Source organism: Festucalex cinctus, chromosome 3 (genome assembly GCF_051991245.1).
Source record: "Festucalex cinctus isolate MCC-2025b chromosome 3, RoL_Fcin_1.0, whole genome shotgun sequence".
Classification (NCBI taxonomy): domain Eukaryota; kingdom Metazoa; phylum Chordata; class Actinopteri; order Syngnathiformes; family Syngnathidae; genus Festucalex; species Festucalex cinctus.
Window position 1 is genome coordinate 8,657,842 of NC_135413.1, and position 16,292 is coordinate 8,674,133.

The 16,292-nt window shown below is 39.0% G+C and overlaps 2 protein-coding genes across 4 annotated transcripts in view; one reads left to right on the forward strand and one right to left on the reverse strand.

Annotated features, from left to right (window-relative positions):
• fbxl13 (F-box and leucine-rich repeat protein 13) overlaps positions 1-1,187 on the reverse strand; it is a 74,986-nt gene extending 73,799 nt beyond the window's left edge. Inside the window, exons 1-3 of one of the 3 annotated variants that reach the window (XM_077515670.1) lie at positions 832-1,187; positions 636-721; positions 444-550 (exon numbers count right to left, since the gene is read on the reverse strand). In XM_077515670.1, coding sequence (XP_077371796.1) covers positions 444-550; positions 636-704 — 176 coding nt within the window. In that variant the 5' untranslated portion in view covers positions 705-721; positions 832-1,187. Of the gene's footprint in view, positions 1-443; positions 551-635 lie in introns of all 3 variants that reach the window. The other 2 variants (XM_077515671.1, XM_077515669.1) reach the window with 2 other exon arrangements.
• A 3,643-nt stretch (positions 1,188-4,830) lies between these two features.
• On the forward strand, positions 4,831-13,343 carry armc10 (armadillo repeat containing 10). The gene is made up of 6 exons (XM_077517994.1): positions 4,831-5,284; positions 6,217-6,362; positions 6,446-6,580; positions 11,059-11,235; positions 11,353-11,424; positions 12,508-13,343. The coding sequence occupies exons 1-6, from the start codon at positions 5,050-5,052 to the stop codon at positions 12,757-12,759; spliced, it is 1,017 nt and encodes a 338-aa protein (XP_077374120.1). The 5' UTR covers positions 4,831-5,049; the 3' UTR covers positions 12,760-13,343.
• The last annotated feature ends 2,949 nt before the right edge of the window (positions 13,344-16,292 follow it).

The following is a 16,292-nucleotide window of genomic DNA, read 5'->3' on the forward strand; positions in this document are numbered from 1 at the left end:
ATTTTCCAAATGTTTGTATGGTGCAGTGCAGTTGTATGTCACCACCTTTCAATTGACGATTAGAACCACACTGATAAATTGATACCTTAAAATGGTGTTGAAAGTAATTGATTAGACTGTTCAATTGTCTGAAATACAGCAGGCCACTATGTACTGAGAGAACATCAGGTTTGCTGTGGAAAGTAAGCCAAATTACCGAATTGTCCTGAAAATGATTGACTATAAATAACACATCTTTGATTATCGATTTATGCCAGAGACATGTAGTTGAAGGCAGAACAACAAAATGTTCATTATATGGCAAGAGGTACATAATTGACCGGTTCATCCACTTTTCTGACCTTTGTGTTTGGTGCTATGCACTGACATTCCACCCCACCTCAAGTAAAATATGAGACTTGGTTCATTCAGTGAAAAAGTGCTCAAATCCAATTGGGACCTACCAGTCCACATTCAGCAGACTGTCATGTCCCTGGAAGGTGATCAGGGTATTTTTCAAGAACTGAATGGGGTCTCTGGGATCTAACCGGCATGAGGCGATCAGCAAAGCCTGTTGTCAAGGAGCAATAACAAAACAATCACCACTTTCGTACAGTATTAGCTCATAACAAATATTTTGAGATTTTTTTTTTTACCTTGTATAATTGCTGAAGCTCAGACTCAGTCAGAGCACCCACTTCGATTTTTGACTTCTTTTCTGTCATTTGCGAGGCTAGTCATTCTATAAATAAATGCACCCTTAGCTAACAATAGCTAAATAACTATATATAAATATAGGACATTACATACAGACACGTGAAAATGAGAATTGTCCAAATTTTCATTATTTACCACTCGTTTTGGCGCGTCACCTTCAGTCTTTGAATTTAAAAATAAAATTCTAATAGGTAAGTGAATGCGGCAACCATACGTCATCACTAATCGTCATTGACACGTGACGTCACCTGACGCAGCGATACCCCCCTTCTTCTTCTTTTTCTTTTTCTTCTTCTTCTTCTTCTTCTTCTTCTACGCACACAGCCACGGACATTCACACACAAACAAACGTGGTCTCTGGTAAGAGTGACGGTACCTGTACCACCTTGTCACCCAGAGCCTGGGCGATACACATTTTCCTCGAAGTTGATATTTTGGCGTGACCGGCAACTCGCCGGAGCGCTATTCAATTTTGCCATGAATCGCGCGAGAACTACAAGTACGAAATGTACACCAGTGGATGTGTACTCTCTAGTGGTAGTAGAGAGGGAGTTTTCATAAAACATCACATACCAGAGCCGTAGATTTACGGCTCTGCCACATACAAGTTGGGGTTGCCCCCTGGTGGCCTATATGCAAAGATTTGAAAAGAAAAAAGAGCCCGCCAATGAAGATTGGAATGGTATTATCTCAGCTGTGTTGGAACAAGATCCTTGAGAACCATTGTTTTTATGGCCTTTGGTTTAATGAATCCATTTCTGAACTAATTTTTCAATTTAAAGGTGACTTATACACATTCACACTGTGAGAACATCAATGCAACAGAAAATACACATAACAAAACACATAACACAATTTAAAGCGACAAGGAAAATATAAGGCACAATAAATTTTCAATTAAGATCAAGATGACTCACCAAGGATTTTCAAAGTATTTGCACTTTTCTTGTTTTTTGTCAATTTCAGCTAATTTTCAAGGTATGACTATACAAATCAAATTCTGCAAAAAATATATTTAAAAACATGGAAGGGATTTAGAAATTCTTATTTTGTTTAAAATAAATTAGCCAAATAAGAATATACAATTGATCCCAAAGGACAAAGACCTATCATGTACAAAATTTATAATTATACCTTTTTAGATCAATTGTAATGATATGTTCTGTTTTCTCACATACATATATTTTTTAAATCCCTCCAAAATTATGAAGGCACATTTTATTTTATTTCTTTTTTTGACAAGACATTGACAATTCTGCAGCAAATCTTGTCGATATAAGAACCAACAACAAAATATATATATATATATATATATATGTACAAACACTCAGAAATTCCAGTTCAAAATCACATCATAACCACAATTACAGATTTATATGGTCAATTTATATGGTAAAATAAATCGCAATAACAAAACACTTAATGATAATGATAATAGGAACACATTATCAATCTAAACTGAGGATATTTATCACATCTGAGATAATTATTTTGTATATTTATCATTTAGTCAATCTTATTTTATTATTTATTCAATATATTTTGCGTTTATATTCTTAGCTTTACTGTATTTACATTTTTACAATATCAGTCCGTACATTTTATTTAAATTACATCTTTATTATTTTCTTTCCAATGTTTGACGTCAACTGGATAATTTCCAGCCAACCCTGTAGCAGGATGTGTTCGGGTAGGCGACCCCGATACGATCTGGCAGCCCGATCACATCTAGTACCGACACCGGCAGCCGGGATAGTGCCAGACGCGAAGCAGGAATGCATGCCCCCCAACAAAATGTTTACTACATATCAAGTTGAAAGGCTTCACTTGGCTGGCGTTAATTAAACTGCTCTTTTTGGACATCTGCACAAGTTGATCCCCGTTCACGTTTCTGACTGAATTTTTGGCTTCGGGAAACGAATAAAGAATACACCATTCTTATGTGGACTGTTGGAGTGTCTGGAGTGGTTTCTGCAAGTTCCATAACAGCTGTGTTTTCTTGGCATATTGTTTTTCAGAAATAAACGAGAACAAAACAAGCACCATTTGCATGGCTCGTCAATGAGCGAGGTTCTTTTTGACCTCCTTCCGCCTTAAGCTGCTGAAGTCACATGGCCTTGCGGTCTGAAAATAGCATGCGTGCGGTTCCCCATTGATCCGTAAGCAAATAAAGTTATTTAAAAAAAACAAGGAAAATCCATTCAGATAATGGATGGATATCCATCCATCCCATCCATTTTCTTGACCACTTATTCCTCACAAGGGTCGCGGGGGCTACTGGCGCCTATCTCAGCTGGCTCTGGGCAGTAGGCGGGGGACACCCTGGACTGGTTGCCAACCAATCGCAGGGCACACAGAGACGAACAACCATCCACACGCACACCTAGGGACAATTCAGAGCGCCCAATTAACCTGCCATGCATGTCTTTGGAATGTGGGAGGAGACCGGAGTACCCGGAGAAGACCCACGTGGGCACGGGGAGAACATGCAAACTCCACCCAGGAAGGTCCGAGCCTGGACTCGAACCGGAGACCTCAGAACTGGGAAGCGGACGTGCTAACCACTCGACTACCGTGCCGCCCTGGATGGATATCATGTCTGCTAATTCAATTACATCAAGCACGAGAATAGGAACTGTCAAAACAGTTTTACCATATTTTAAGAGGGTTGCCATAAGCTGAATCAGACCATTAGGGAAAGCAAGTTTGTTTCTGCCAAGTATATTGGAATAATTGTTGAATTAAGAATAATTATCTAACAAGTGTGATTTGCAGAAGATGATTTGATTGATTTAACTATATTGTTTTATCATACATTTGCTAAGTTTTCATAATCATTCATATTAAATATAGTGTTTTTAGCGAGAGCAAAACTGCTCTTGAAGATCTGGAAATTATGCATCCGTTGGCAATCGAAAGTGCCCTTGCATGAAACGTGATGTTTATTGAGTTTCTGCAAAGTCATGATCGAACGTCAAAGAAGAACCTGGATGGAGAAGATAATCAGTATCTCTTTCGCTTCCCCTCCCTATTTTCATTTTGTGTGCCAGATGATTCAAATAAAAAGAGAGGGGGCAGAGGGACTGTTTTAGAAGCATAGGTTTGAACTGTCGCTAGCGTGTTAAAAGGTATTACGGTGTCTTTCTCTCCTTTTTGTGTCTGTGTAAAATTATTATATAAGTGTCAGTATTGATGAACCTGACAGGTTCCAAAGAAAACTTTTGGTGAGGTGCAAAATTGTGGACAATGGCCAAAAACCCAATCAAAAAGGGCCTGTTGGTGAAAATTTGATTTGCAGTTTGTTTGGTAAAAAAATTACACTGAAAAAGTACATGAAGTTCTCCAATTTTGTTGAAAACATAAAGTTATTTGGGCAACTTCTATTTTGTTTTTGTTTTTTTCGCTGAAAAGTGACAACACTTACGGCTGAAAGCTGATGTTCAATCAAATGTTGATTCAACAACATTTTGTCAACATTGAAGTTTGTGTTTAAAAGACACAATTGAATTTACATTGTGTTTTGGTTGAATTAAAATGTTTGAAAGGTGTGCCCTGTAATTGGCTGGCAACCACTTAAGGGTGTATCCCTCCTACTCCCCGAAGCCAGCTGGGATAGACTCCAGCACCCCTGCAACCCTTGTGAGGAATCAGAGGTTGAGAAAATGGATGGATGGATAAAATGTTTGAAAGGTCAATTATTAACTATATAGTAACTATTTTTTAACAAGTGGATGATGGTATCTGCTGCTTTGAACATCCCTTTTTTCTTTTATCGCTCAGTTCCTTAGACCCCAATACTAGTTTCTACTTGTACTCTCTCAAAAGTTCTGCAGGATCGTATGCCGAGAAACGGATTTTGGGAGTGGTAATATGGCGGCCTTGCGGCTTCAAAAGTCTTGGCCTAAGGCGTTTCCGGTGGAGGGTACGTGTTCCGGTGGAGTTCTACTGAAGCCTTCCGTGGGGATTACTTTTTAGTCCACATTTTACACCAACACATAGTGCTACAATTTTTGTGTGGAGCCTTAAAAATGATATGAAAACTAGTTGGACGACAAATGGGTGAAAAATACGGACTCTGGCGTTTTAGTTGATGAGGGTTATCATTTTTTTTTTTCTATCTCGCAACTATTTTCTGCCCGGTGGGCAATCAGTGAAACACACATAAAAACAAACTAGTACAGTACTGTGAGTCCTTTCAAGTTGCTTTTGTGTAATGTGCTTTGCTTTGCGTTAACTAACGTCCCACGTTAGTTGTATGATATTTCAAAACGTACGACACATACCCTCCTGTCCTGTGGATACAGCATCCGGTAAAAAATCATCGCTGAGATTAGCTCAAGAGACTGCATCAGAATGGGAGACGGCAGCAGCTTTACGTCTAGAATTGGCAGTATTAAGACATTGCTTGGAATAGTCGCCGGTGCTGGAGCCTCTTACGGAATTTACAAACTCATAAACGGGGGAAGCTTTAGGAGATACAAGAAAAGGGGGGGCAGTGAAGGTAATTCTCGGCCGGACAGCCTGTTGGCCAAAGTGTCTGGACTGGAACTTATGTGTCCCCGAAGTGAGAGAACGGATGATACTTTGGGTAAGTATTTAAATAGCAAATGATCGGTGTTGAAATGAATACAGTAGCCGAGAACCAATAAATTAGATCTATTAACCCCCCCCCCCCCCCCCCCCCACACACACACACACTATTAAATATTTATAAATAGGCAGTCTTGACCGGCAACTCTACTGCTAGCGCTATTTTGCCGTGAACGTCTCTGATTGGTCAATCACCGCACAAGCGATGCACTGGGCGTGGTCCCTGTATCGCTTCACCTCCTTGTGTCTATATTTCTCGGACTAGCATATGTAAGTCCATGGTCTATTCACTAAGTTGTCATTTTGTTTTGCCACCGATGATAGACTGCTAACGGTAATACCAAACTAAAACCTTAACCACAACAGAGCATCGGCTGTTATTGTTGGCATTACAGCCTAACCCAAACCATAACCCTCTGTATGTTATCGGCATTGGCAGCCTAACCATAACCCTCAGAGCAAAGGTTGTTGTCTTCAGAAATTGTTGTAATAAATAAATAAATAAATATTTAAAAGCGTGTGACAGCCTTAACCATTAGCTATGCCACGAGCTAGTACTCACTGGCGCAAAATTTGTACTTGTAAGTGGCGAGTTGCCGATCGCGGCAAAATAGCCAATTAATTTTTTTTATACAGCTATAGTACTGTATATGTTTTTGGTTTAAGTACTTTAAATTAATCATACACACCAGAGATGGTTTGGTAGTTGGACTTGACTGTATATGTTTTTGGTTTAAGCACTTTAAATTAATCATACACACCAGAGATGTTTTGGTAGTTGGACTTGACCCAAAGTTTTGCTCTGGCCAACCAATTAGAGAACAGATGAGCACTGACATCATGAAGGGACGGTGCCCTGGCCCTGTGAAGATGAAATATGTTAAATGAGACAGCCTGAGCTAGTTTTGAAAGCTAGTTTTGATTTCACAGGTGACATCATCCACCAGTCTGCTGGCAACCTGGAGCCACAGCACGTAAATATGCTGCTGACATGTCTCCAGGCCAGCAATAGTACACCAGACAAGTGTCGTCTCTTGCTCACTTTAGGAAACACTGCTGCTTTTACTGTCAATCAGGTACGGGCCTTCAAAAAAGATAGACTATCAAATTTTTGTGAAGTTTTACAAACATATTCTAACCTGTATCCTCTATCCCGTAGAATGTTATACGCGAATGTGAAGGGATTCCTATCATAGGTGGCTTCCTCTCTGACGCTGCACCAGAGGTTAAAGTGCAGACTCTAAATGCTTTAAATAATCTCTGCATGAACATCCAAAACCAGGAACAGCTGACGGTACGTAACCATATAATGAAGCCCCATTTTTTGCAGGAGTTGTGTTCCAGACCCAACCGTGGTTAGTGAAAGTGTGACCATATAAAACCTCTTTTTTTTGTACTCTTATTGTTTTTTGTTGTTGTTTTTTTTTTAAAGACAACACAAATGCAAAGAATAATAGAGCAAATAGAAAAGGGAATCCAATTCACATACTGTATAGTCCATAGACACTAGGGGTGTCAAAAAAAATCGATTCGGCGATATATCACGATACTACATCGCGCGATTCTCGAATCGATTCAATAAATTTTTTTTTTTTTTTTTAAGAGCTCAGAATTGTTCATTCGGTAGTCTTACCGATTCAACGTCTTATCATCATTGCCTTTTTTTTTTTTTGTTTTGTTTTTTTTGTGTGTGTGAATCGATTTTTAAACTTCCATTTTTAATGGAAAAATATTCAACAAAACGTCTGACTTCGGGTTAGGATTCACACCTTGAGCATGGAAGAATGTTATATGAACGGAACATTGACCCTGGGTTTTCACCGGATGCGGTTGCGGTTAGAGGTGGGAATCTTGGGGCACCTCACGATTCGATTGCGATTACGATTCAGAGGCTACGATTCGATTATAAAACGATTATTGATTCCCCCCCAGGCAGCAGAAAAAAAACAATGTATTTTGGTGCTTTTAATGTTTCGTACATTAGTTACAAAAATAGTACAAAAGTCCTCTCAGGCCTAAATAAACTACTATTTCAGTATCAAGTTAACAGGTCAAAACAGTAAATAAAATACTCAAGTCCTCATTCTGTAACAACAGCTTTTAAGTATATTCAGTCTTCAACAGAATAAAACATAGCATTGAGCAAAAATATATTATTTTTATCCACTCAAAAGTGCACTGAGGTATAAATGAAAGACAATGTGAACTACTACTTCAATACAAATGCCTAAAAAAAATAATAAAAAAGTGCTTTCCTGCTTTTTAAGTTGTGTAAACATGAACGTGTAAACATTAATGGGATCGTTCGGGTTTTTTAACATGAATCTCAATTTGATCCTCACCTCCCGTGTGTGCGATCAGCACTGACTTCGGCGTTGGACGAGAGGAAAATAGTCCACCAAGCTGGCTGGGGTCTCGGAAATAAAGCGTTTTTCTTCTAAAAACTTTTTGTTTTCAAAAGCGTGATACATTTCCACCACAATACTCTTTTCTGAATAAAGTCAGACGCCATTACCGCCAGCCACTACTTTTCTGTTCGTTCGTTCGTATCACTGCGCGGCGCCCTGTAGAACGCTAACCGACGCACTGCAGCCAGCTAGCTGATACTTCCGCCTGAAGTTGTTTGCCTTTTCGGAGCAGGTCTGATCTCACGAAGAGGTGGGTTGGTCAGCTCAGCCATGCTTGTTGTTGTTTTGAATCTCGAGGCGGGTCCGTCCCAAAAGCGTCCCGAAGACCGCGCGCGCTACTACGTTTCAGTTCCGCGTACTTTTCGCTCCGGTTCACTTTAGTTTCGCTTCCCTTGGCATATTTATATAATCGGAATTTGGACGTTTGTGAATCGTTCTCGATTGTTCCACGGCCGAATCGTGAATAATCTAAGAATCGGAAATTTTGCACACCTCTAGTTGCGGTGCGGTCCGGCGACGCAAGCAATTAGATTCCATTCATTCGAATGGTGCAGTTTACACCGCTTGCGGGTGCGTTGCGTGTCGACTGCGTCTCAGCTGCGGCGTGCCGCAGGCCTTCCGCAAGGATAGACCTATTTTCTATTTTTGCCGGACGCCGCAGCGGTAGGCCTCCGGCAAATGGCAAGCTAGCACAAATCACATCGAGCGGGACAGGAAGACCGACGCAGTTTCAAAATAAATTTCCGGTTACCTTTCAGAATAAAACACTCGCCAGCTCCTATTTCGCAAGCTTTTCAGCAAAACGTGACGTGGGCGTCGCCGGGCCATGTGCTCATTCACGGTTTAGACACCAGCGAACATGGACGAGGAGAGGTTTATATTGGAGGTGGAAAACCACAAAATAATATATGACACGGCACATCCTTTTAATAAGGACAACCAAAAAAAGGATGCTGCATGGAATCTCATAGCAGAAAAAGAAGAAAAGGTTAAATCAAAAGAAGTCCACCTCTCTTTCTGCTTCTCTGTTGAGCACAGACTTTCTGTATTTTTGTCGTTGTGAAATGCCACATGATCGCGCGCGCGCGGTCCCGCGAGACACGTTGGGAAGTGGGCGGCGACGGAGCTGCCGGACCGCAGCTGTGCGGAGCCAGTGTGGATTGACAAAAAAATTGACCCGTCCGGAGCACGCAGTCAAGACGCACCGCACTGCAACCGCACCGCAACCGCACCGCAACCGCACCGCAACCGCATCCGGTGAAAACCCGGGGTAAGCCTTAATATTTTATTTTAATGCTGTTCAAACATAAAACAGATTACAGCCTCTATAAAGACTGAAATTTCAGATAAATAAATAATACATTTTCATATAAATCTTACACTCTACAAGCTTACTGATTAGTATTTTCTAAATTTGAATGAAAAAAAATCGCAACAATCGACTTATAAATTCGTATCGGGATTAATCGGTATCGAATCGAATCGTGACCTGTGAATCGTGATACGAATCGAATCGTCAGGTACTAGGCAATTCACACCCCTAATAGACACATTGTTCATATGACCATATTCCTTCTTTTCTTTGTTACAAGGTTTGAAGTAAAGGGGCACATAATTCATGCCTTCATTATTTTATCCGTACGAGTGTGTTTATCCCAGGCCTTCGATTTAAAACATGGGTAAACCAATATGACCGCTTTTCATTTATATCTAATTTTACATCTTAGTTTCTGATTCTTTCCATATCGTATATACTGTGAACATCAGTCCGGTTATTTAGACTGGAGTTGATGTGTCTCTTTTCAGCCACTTACTGATCTAGAGTGTATAACAATATTTTTATATAATTTTACCGTCCCACAAAATTTAAACATATGAACATTAAAATTCATTTCAACTAAGGAAATAATCTTATAACTTTCAAAAAATTCCTTAGCTTGCATAATTGTGGGCAGACTCGGTCCTCGTGGGCCAGAGTCCAGCATGTTAGAGGTTTCCCTCCGCCAACACAGCTGATTCCAATGAACAGGATCATTATCAGACTTATGCGGAGCTTGCTGCTAAGCTGAGTATATTAAAAGCCCTTATCATTCGGGAAATTTTGCCGAAAACTCCTAAAAAAGGTGCACACAAAGTAAGTTTGAAGCTGTTCTTGAACCATTTGGAGTATCTGCATAGTATTATTATTTTTAAGATAACCCTTAGATTGTTTGCCACTGGTGGGGCGTCCGCATGATAAGGATTTTTAATCAGGTGTGTTGGAGAAGGGAAACATCCAAAACCTGCAGGACTGCAGGAACCCTCGAGGACCGAGTTTGCCCAGCCCTGCACTATAGGGCAATATACTATTGTGGCGGCCGTGGCTCAGGGTGTTGAGATGGTCGTCCACTAACCGGCAGGTTGACTGTTCGAACCCCTCTCTAACCAACAAAGTCGTGTCTTTGTGTCCTTGGGCTTCCCACACATTGCCTCCAGTGCCACTAACACTGGTGTCTGGAAGGTGCGAATGTTTGGTGGTCGGAGGGGCCGCGGGCGCACACTGGCAGCCGCGCCTCCGTCAGCCTGCCCCATGGCAGCTGTGGCTACATGAGTAGCTTACCAGCAGAGTATGAATGTGTGAGTGAATGAATAATGTATCCATTGTAAAGCGTCTTTGCGTGTCCAGAAAAGCGCTATCTAAATCTGATGCATTATTCTTATTCTTATTCTTATTGTTATTCTTATTGTTATTCTTATTGTTATTCTTATTGTTATTCTTATTCTTATTCTTATTCTTATTCTTATTCTTATTCTTATTCTTATTCTTATTCTTATTCTTATTATTATTACAGAGCTTAGTGGGAACCTTTTTTTTAATTGTTTATTTAAATGAATAACATACGGTCCACTCCAAAAGTATTGGAATGGCAAGGTCATTTCCTTTTTATTTTATTATTTTTATTTTTATTTTGTTGTTGTTGTAACATACGGTCCACTCCAAAAGTACTGGAACAGCAAGGTCATTTCCTTTTCATTTTTTTTTGTTGTCTACTGAAGACTTGTGGTTTGCAGATCAAAAGAGTAATATATATGAGACAAGTTCAGAATTCCAGCTCATATTTGATGTTATTTACATCTAGATGTGTGAAAACTCAGAACAGTCCACATTCTGTTTGTACAGTTTGTCCAGTGTTTGTACACATCCACTTTTCAAGTGAGCAAAAGTATGAACATGTGACTGGTAGTTGTTTCGAGCTGACTTTTAGATTGATTGCTTAAAAATTAGATAGTGCTTGTTTTTGGCTTTGGTTTTCGTCTGTGAATCACTGTACCATATTGTTAGTTCTTGAAACTCTGTCTCTGAAAAGTGTGTCTTATCTTTTAGGTGTATGTGCCACAAGTGCTAGAGTTGATTGAGATGTCTTCCGTGAACTCTGACCTTCAGCTAGGTGCTCTCAGGCTGCTAACCAACCTTTCTGTCACTGACAAACATCAACACCTGCTCAAGGGTTCGGTGACGCTTCTACTCTCTCTGCTGGTGGTGAGCAACGCAACATTACAGGTTAGTGTTTGCTCCTTACACTCTTTTTGAGATCGAACACATTAAAAAAAAAAAGATCAAATATTTTTTTATCATTTCTTTGACAATACTGTAAGTTAACATGGTCATTTGTTTTAGGTTCAGACCTTGAAGGTTCTTGTGAATTTGTCATCCAATCCAGACATGATGGATGATATTGTTCAGGCTCAGGTAAGAAGTCAGTCATTTAAAAGTGAAAGGGCAACCTCTATTGCTTCAATTGGAAGTTAAGGCCTCTTTATACTCACGGCAGAGTGCGGTGCGTGCGTTTGGCTTCATACTTGTGCGCAACCCACACATGTTGTTTTGAAAATTTGCTGCAGTTTCACTCCAAATCTGGGGTGTCGCTATGGCTGGTATTGTCTAGGATGCCACAGGGTGGACTTTCCTCTGCATTTTATGGACAATTCCGGAAGTCGTTTTTAGTTTCCGGAACAAGGAATAAAATGCTGTTTTCTAACAGCAATCCTCTTTTCTTTATTGCCTTTACCGTTTTTGTCAATTACTTCTAGTGTAGTTGAAGGAAAATTTTGTAATTTCCACTAGAGGGCAGGAGAGTGGAGGAGCAGCCTCTGGGAGCAGCTATACAGCAATAAAGCCATCATGGGATAAAAAGGATGACTGTATTCATTTTTTTTTCATAGCTGGATAATGTTGTTTTCATTCCAAATGGCTGCAGTGTTTGAACCATGCGTTATGGGTAGGGCTGGATGATTGTGGAAAATAATCTAATTGTGATTGACACCCCCCCTTGGACTTTAAACATCTGGGTGACAGGCCATGCTATATGTTGTGTGCTAAGCGCTTTAGCCCACATTGGGAGAGGCCACCCACCACCGCCCCACCCTCACACGGAATGACATGAAACCTGACGTGCTGAGGAATTTACTCTGATCAGAATTGGTGCATTAATTGGGATAGAAGATGGTCTTTTTCTTGCCCATTAAGTCAGCCAACTCCCATTCAAGTGAATGACGGCAGCTGTCGTTTTACGCATGGGATACATCATCATGGTCACGTGATCAGGATAATGGCATTTGCCATGGTATGTTCTTATTTTGATACTTAATCGGTTTGAAAGAAAATTCAGGGAATAAGATGCCAGAGATATTTGCACTTTTATTATTTATACACAATGCCTAATTCGGTACTGGAAAATGAGTTATTAGTGATGTGTTTGTTCTTTTAACGTGTAAGTCAACTGATCACTGTGACGTGTTTTTAATCATTCTTCCTGTGTGCCTTGCCCCCCAGGCTCCAGCTTCTGTCATGCTGCTATTTGACATGCAAACATCATCTGCGGTGCTTTTGCGGTTGCTGACGTTTGCAGGCAACCTGAAGGCCTGGAGGCCTTCGGTGCAGGTGGCCGAGGAACTGAGGTGCAAGCACGACTGCCTCTTCCGGGTCATGCTGGACGAGTCGTCAGAGCTCCACAGCAGATTGGTCCATCTGATATCACACCCCGACAGAGAAATTCAAGCACAGGTGGCCCGTATATTGACATAAACCATCCCTGTTTCCCCACCCCACGCCACTATCTGCACTATAGACCTTTTCACACGTACTTCGGGGTGGCAAAAGCTCAAGCATTTCTTAGTTAAGAACCCTTTGATGCCATTTTGACCCAGGTAGAGTGGATGATAAAATGGCAAATGGCTTGAATGTTGATTTTAGCCTCAGCTTGTTGATTGCTGTTGTTTGAATCTATTCAACCCCAAACGCAGTAAGTTTTTGTTATCGTTTCATTTCAGGTCACCGGTAGTCCCTCACTTTTTGCCACTCATAAAGTACCCTGGCGCCTGTTGTTTATAAAAAAAAAAAAAAAGGTCTGTTTTTTTTTTTTTATATTTATTTTTATTTTTTTTAAGAGTCATCATGCATCAGCAATTAAATTGAAATTAGATCGTACTCCGATACAGTCTATACTAGGGCCCGACCGATGCGATTATTATTATTTTTTTTAGGTAGATCCTATTTGGCAGAATAGAATTCCAGTAACTGATTAATAGACCGATTAATAATATATACATATACCTATATACACACACACACACACACACACACACCCCACACACACACACACACACGCACCCCCCCCCCCCCCCACACACACACACACACACGCACCCCCCGCCCACACACACACACATATATATATATATATATATATATATATATATATATATATATATATATATATATATATATATATATATATATATATATATATATATATATATATATATATATATATTAGGGGTGGTATAAAAAAAATCGATTCGGCGATATATCGCGATACTACATCGCGCGATTCTCGAATCGATTCAATAATCGGCAGAATCGATTTTTTTTTTTTATAAAGGATTCACACCTTGAGCATGGAAGAATGTTATATGAACGGAACATTAAGCCTTAACCCTTGTATGGTGTTCCGGGTCTGTGTCACTACCCGAGCACATTTATTGTTCGTATACGACAAGACTGGGATGGAACCTAAAAAAAAAATTTAAAAAAAAAGGCCAGCTTCGAGCACAGCCCAGACTTCAGCTCTGTAAAAATTGAAAAATAAGGTAAATTGGCAGTTGATTTAGAGATGCTGATATACACTGGGGCCTGACCATGTGTGTGTGTGTGTGTGTGTGTATATATATATATATATATATATATATATATACACACATATTTATTAGGGGTGTGAATTGCCTAGTACCTGACGATTCGATTCGTATCACGATTCACAGGTCACGATTCGATACCGATTAATCCCGATACGAATTTATAAGTCGATTGTTGCGATTTTTTTTCATTCAAATTTAGAAAATACTAATCAGTAAGCTTGTAGAGTGTAAGATTTATATGAAAATGTATTATTTATTTTATCTGAAATTTCAGTCTTATAGAGGTTGTAATCTGTTTCATGTTTGAACAGCATTAAAATAAAATATTAATTTTTGAAAATTTGTACTTTTTTTTTTTTTTCCCAAAATTAGAAATTTATTCTTAAATTAATTTTTTTTTCTCAAAAAGGACAATTTTATTGATTGTATTTTTTTTTTAAAGATTTTTTTTTTAAATCACCAATGCAACTTTTTTTTTTTTTGCTTGTAGCATGTTTTTTTCTTGTAATATTACAGCTTTATTCTTAAAGTTTTTCTTTCGCATAAGAGCTGCAGCATATTCTTGTAGACCACTATCTGGTAGACTGCTCTGTAAGACTTGTCTATATTTGAAGCTTGAAATACAAAGAAACCCAAATGATAATTTGTATTCCAGACTGTTTTATGGATCTTGCCTAACTACTGAAAATTCCACACCATATATCAGTGATATTTTAGAAAAAATATGTAAAATTCCAACTGGATTCCTAAAAAAAATAAGAATAAAAAAAAAAAGATTTTTATCTTGTAATGTCAAAACTATTCTTGTGTATGTATTTCCCAATATTACTATTTTATTCTTGTAGAATTGCACATTTTTCCTGACAATATTAATTTTTTTTCTTTTGTAAAATTTATTTTCATGAAAAATGCCATTATTGTACAAAAAAAAACAACCAAACATTTCCTCATATTTTGGCTTTTTTATTCAGATTAGAAAAAAAAAAAAAGTTATTTTGATTTTGTTTTCATGACATGACCGAATTTTCTCTTCTTTTTTTTTCTTCACATTTTGAGGGCATCAACAATGTGCACAGTGGTCCCAGTCTTCACCCTCCTATTGATTGGAGCCTGTTTCCAGATCATTATTATTTTTTTCAATAAAAACTCATCTCCCTGCCATCTAGAAAGAATATTTTAGTTAAACCCACCAGTACCACCTGGGATGTGAAGGCATAATGTTTGAAGGCACTGAAAACTCTGTACAGAAACGCAGCATGAATCAAGAGTTAGCCATTTGGAACGCATATGTCTGATTTTGACAGAATTCCAGTAACAGGATTCCAGTGAATGCTAACTACAAGTCTCATTATGTACTTAGTGTAATACGCCAGACTGTAACGTGACAGGTCGACACGGTTTAGCCGGAGGACTGGAGGATGTATGCATCCATCTGCTAGCATGACAGCAGCCTCTCTGTGTCACGAGTTAGTCCAGGTGTGATGAAATGCTGCACGTTTTTCATTCTATCTGTTGACTTAAACTTGTTGACTTTTATCTCTCAGAAACAGGTTTGTCTGGAGACCTCCCCCTATGTTGATCATATTTATTTAAGTAGGCAATATTTTTTGTGTTAAATGAATTATCTTTCTGCTTAAATAGTTCAATAAATGCCCTATTTGGACATATTGTCATTTTTTTATTGAGAGTTATTGTCTTCTATCTAGGGCTGTCAAAGTTAAAGCGTTAATAGATTATTTAATCACAGAAAATTGTCGCATTAAACACGTATTAACGCAGATTAATCGCACTATTTTTTTCGACCACACTTGAGCCTTGAACGTAACCGCGGATGGTTACATTGAAGGCTGCGCAGGTCAGTGATTAGGTCAATGCACGGCATTTCCTACGCCTGTTGTTCCAAAATGAGCGGGGTGACTCCAGTTGATTTGCTCGGTAAATATATATATATATATATATATATATATATATATATATATATTAGTGCTGTCAAACGATTACAATTTTTAATCTGATTAATCACACTTGCATATCCGCGTAATATAAAAGAAATGCAAAATACCGTAATATTTTGACATTAATGCATTTTATTATCTGAATGTCATGGAAACATTGATTAAATGCATGTAAGCAATTGCATGCATGCTTGTATTGCTCAAAACGTAAATGCATATCAGTTGGGTGCAATTCAGCAATTATTAATTAATTAAACGTAAATTACTTTTGTTTTATCTAAAGTCCCGACGGGGTGTTTTTTAAAGCGAAATTTACCTGCATGTGCGGGCTATGTTAATACACACGACTGAGATGGCTCCGTGGCAATGTGCTTGCGGCCATTTATTTTCACTCTTCACAGTTGCTTCCCCAAGTCACAAGAGGGCGCTCAAGGTTAGCGCATGCAATGAATCACTACCATAACAC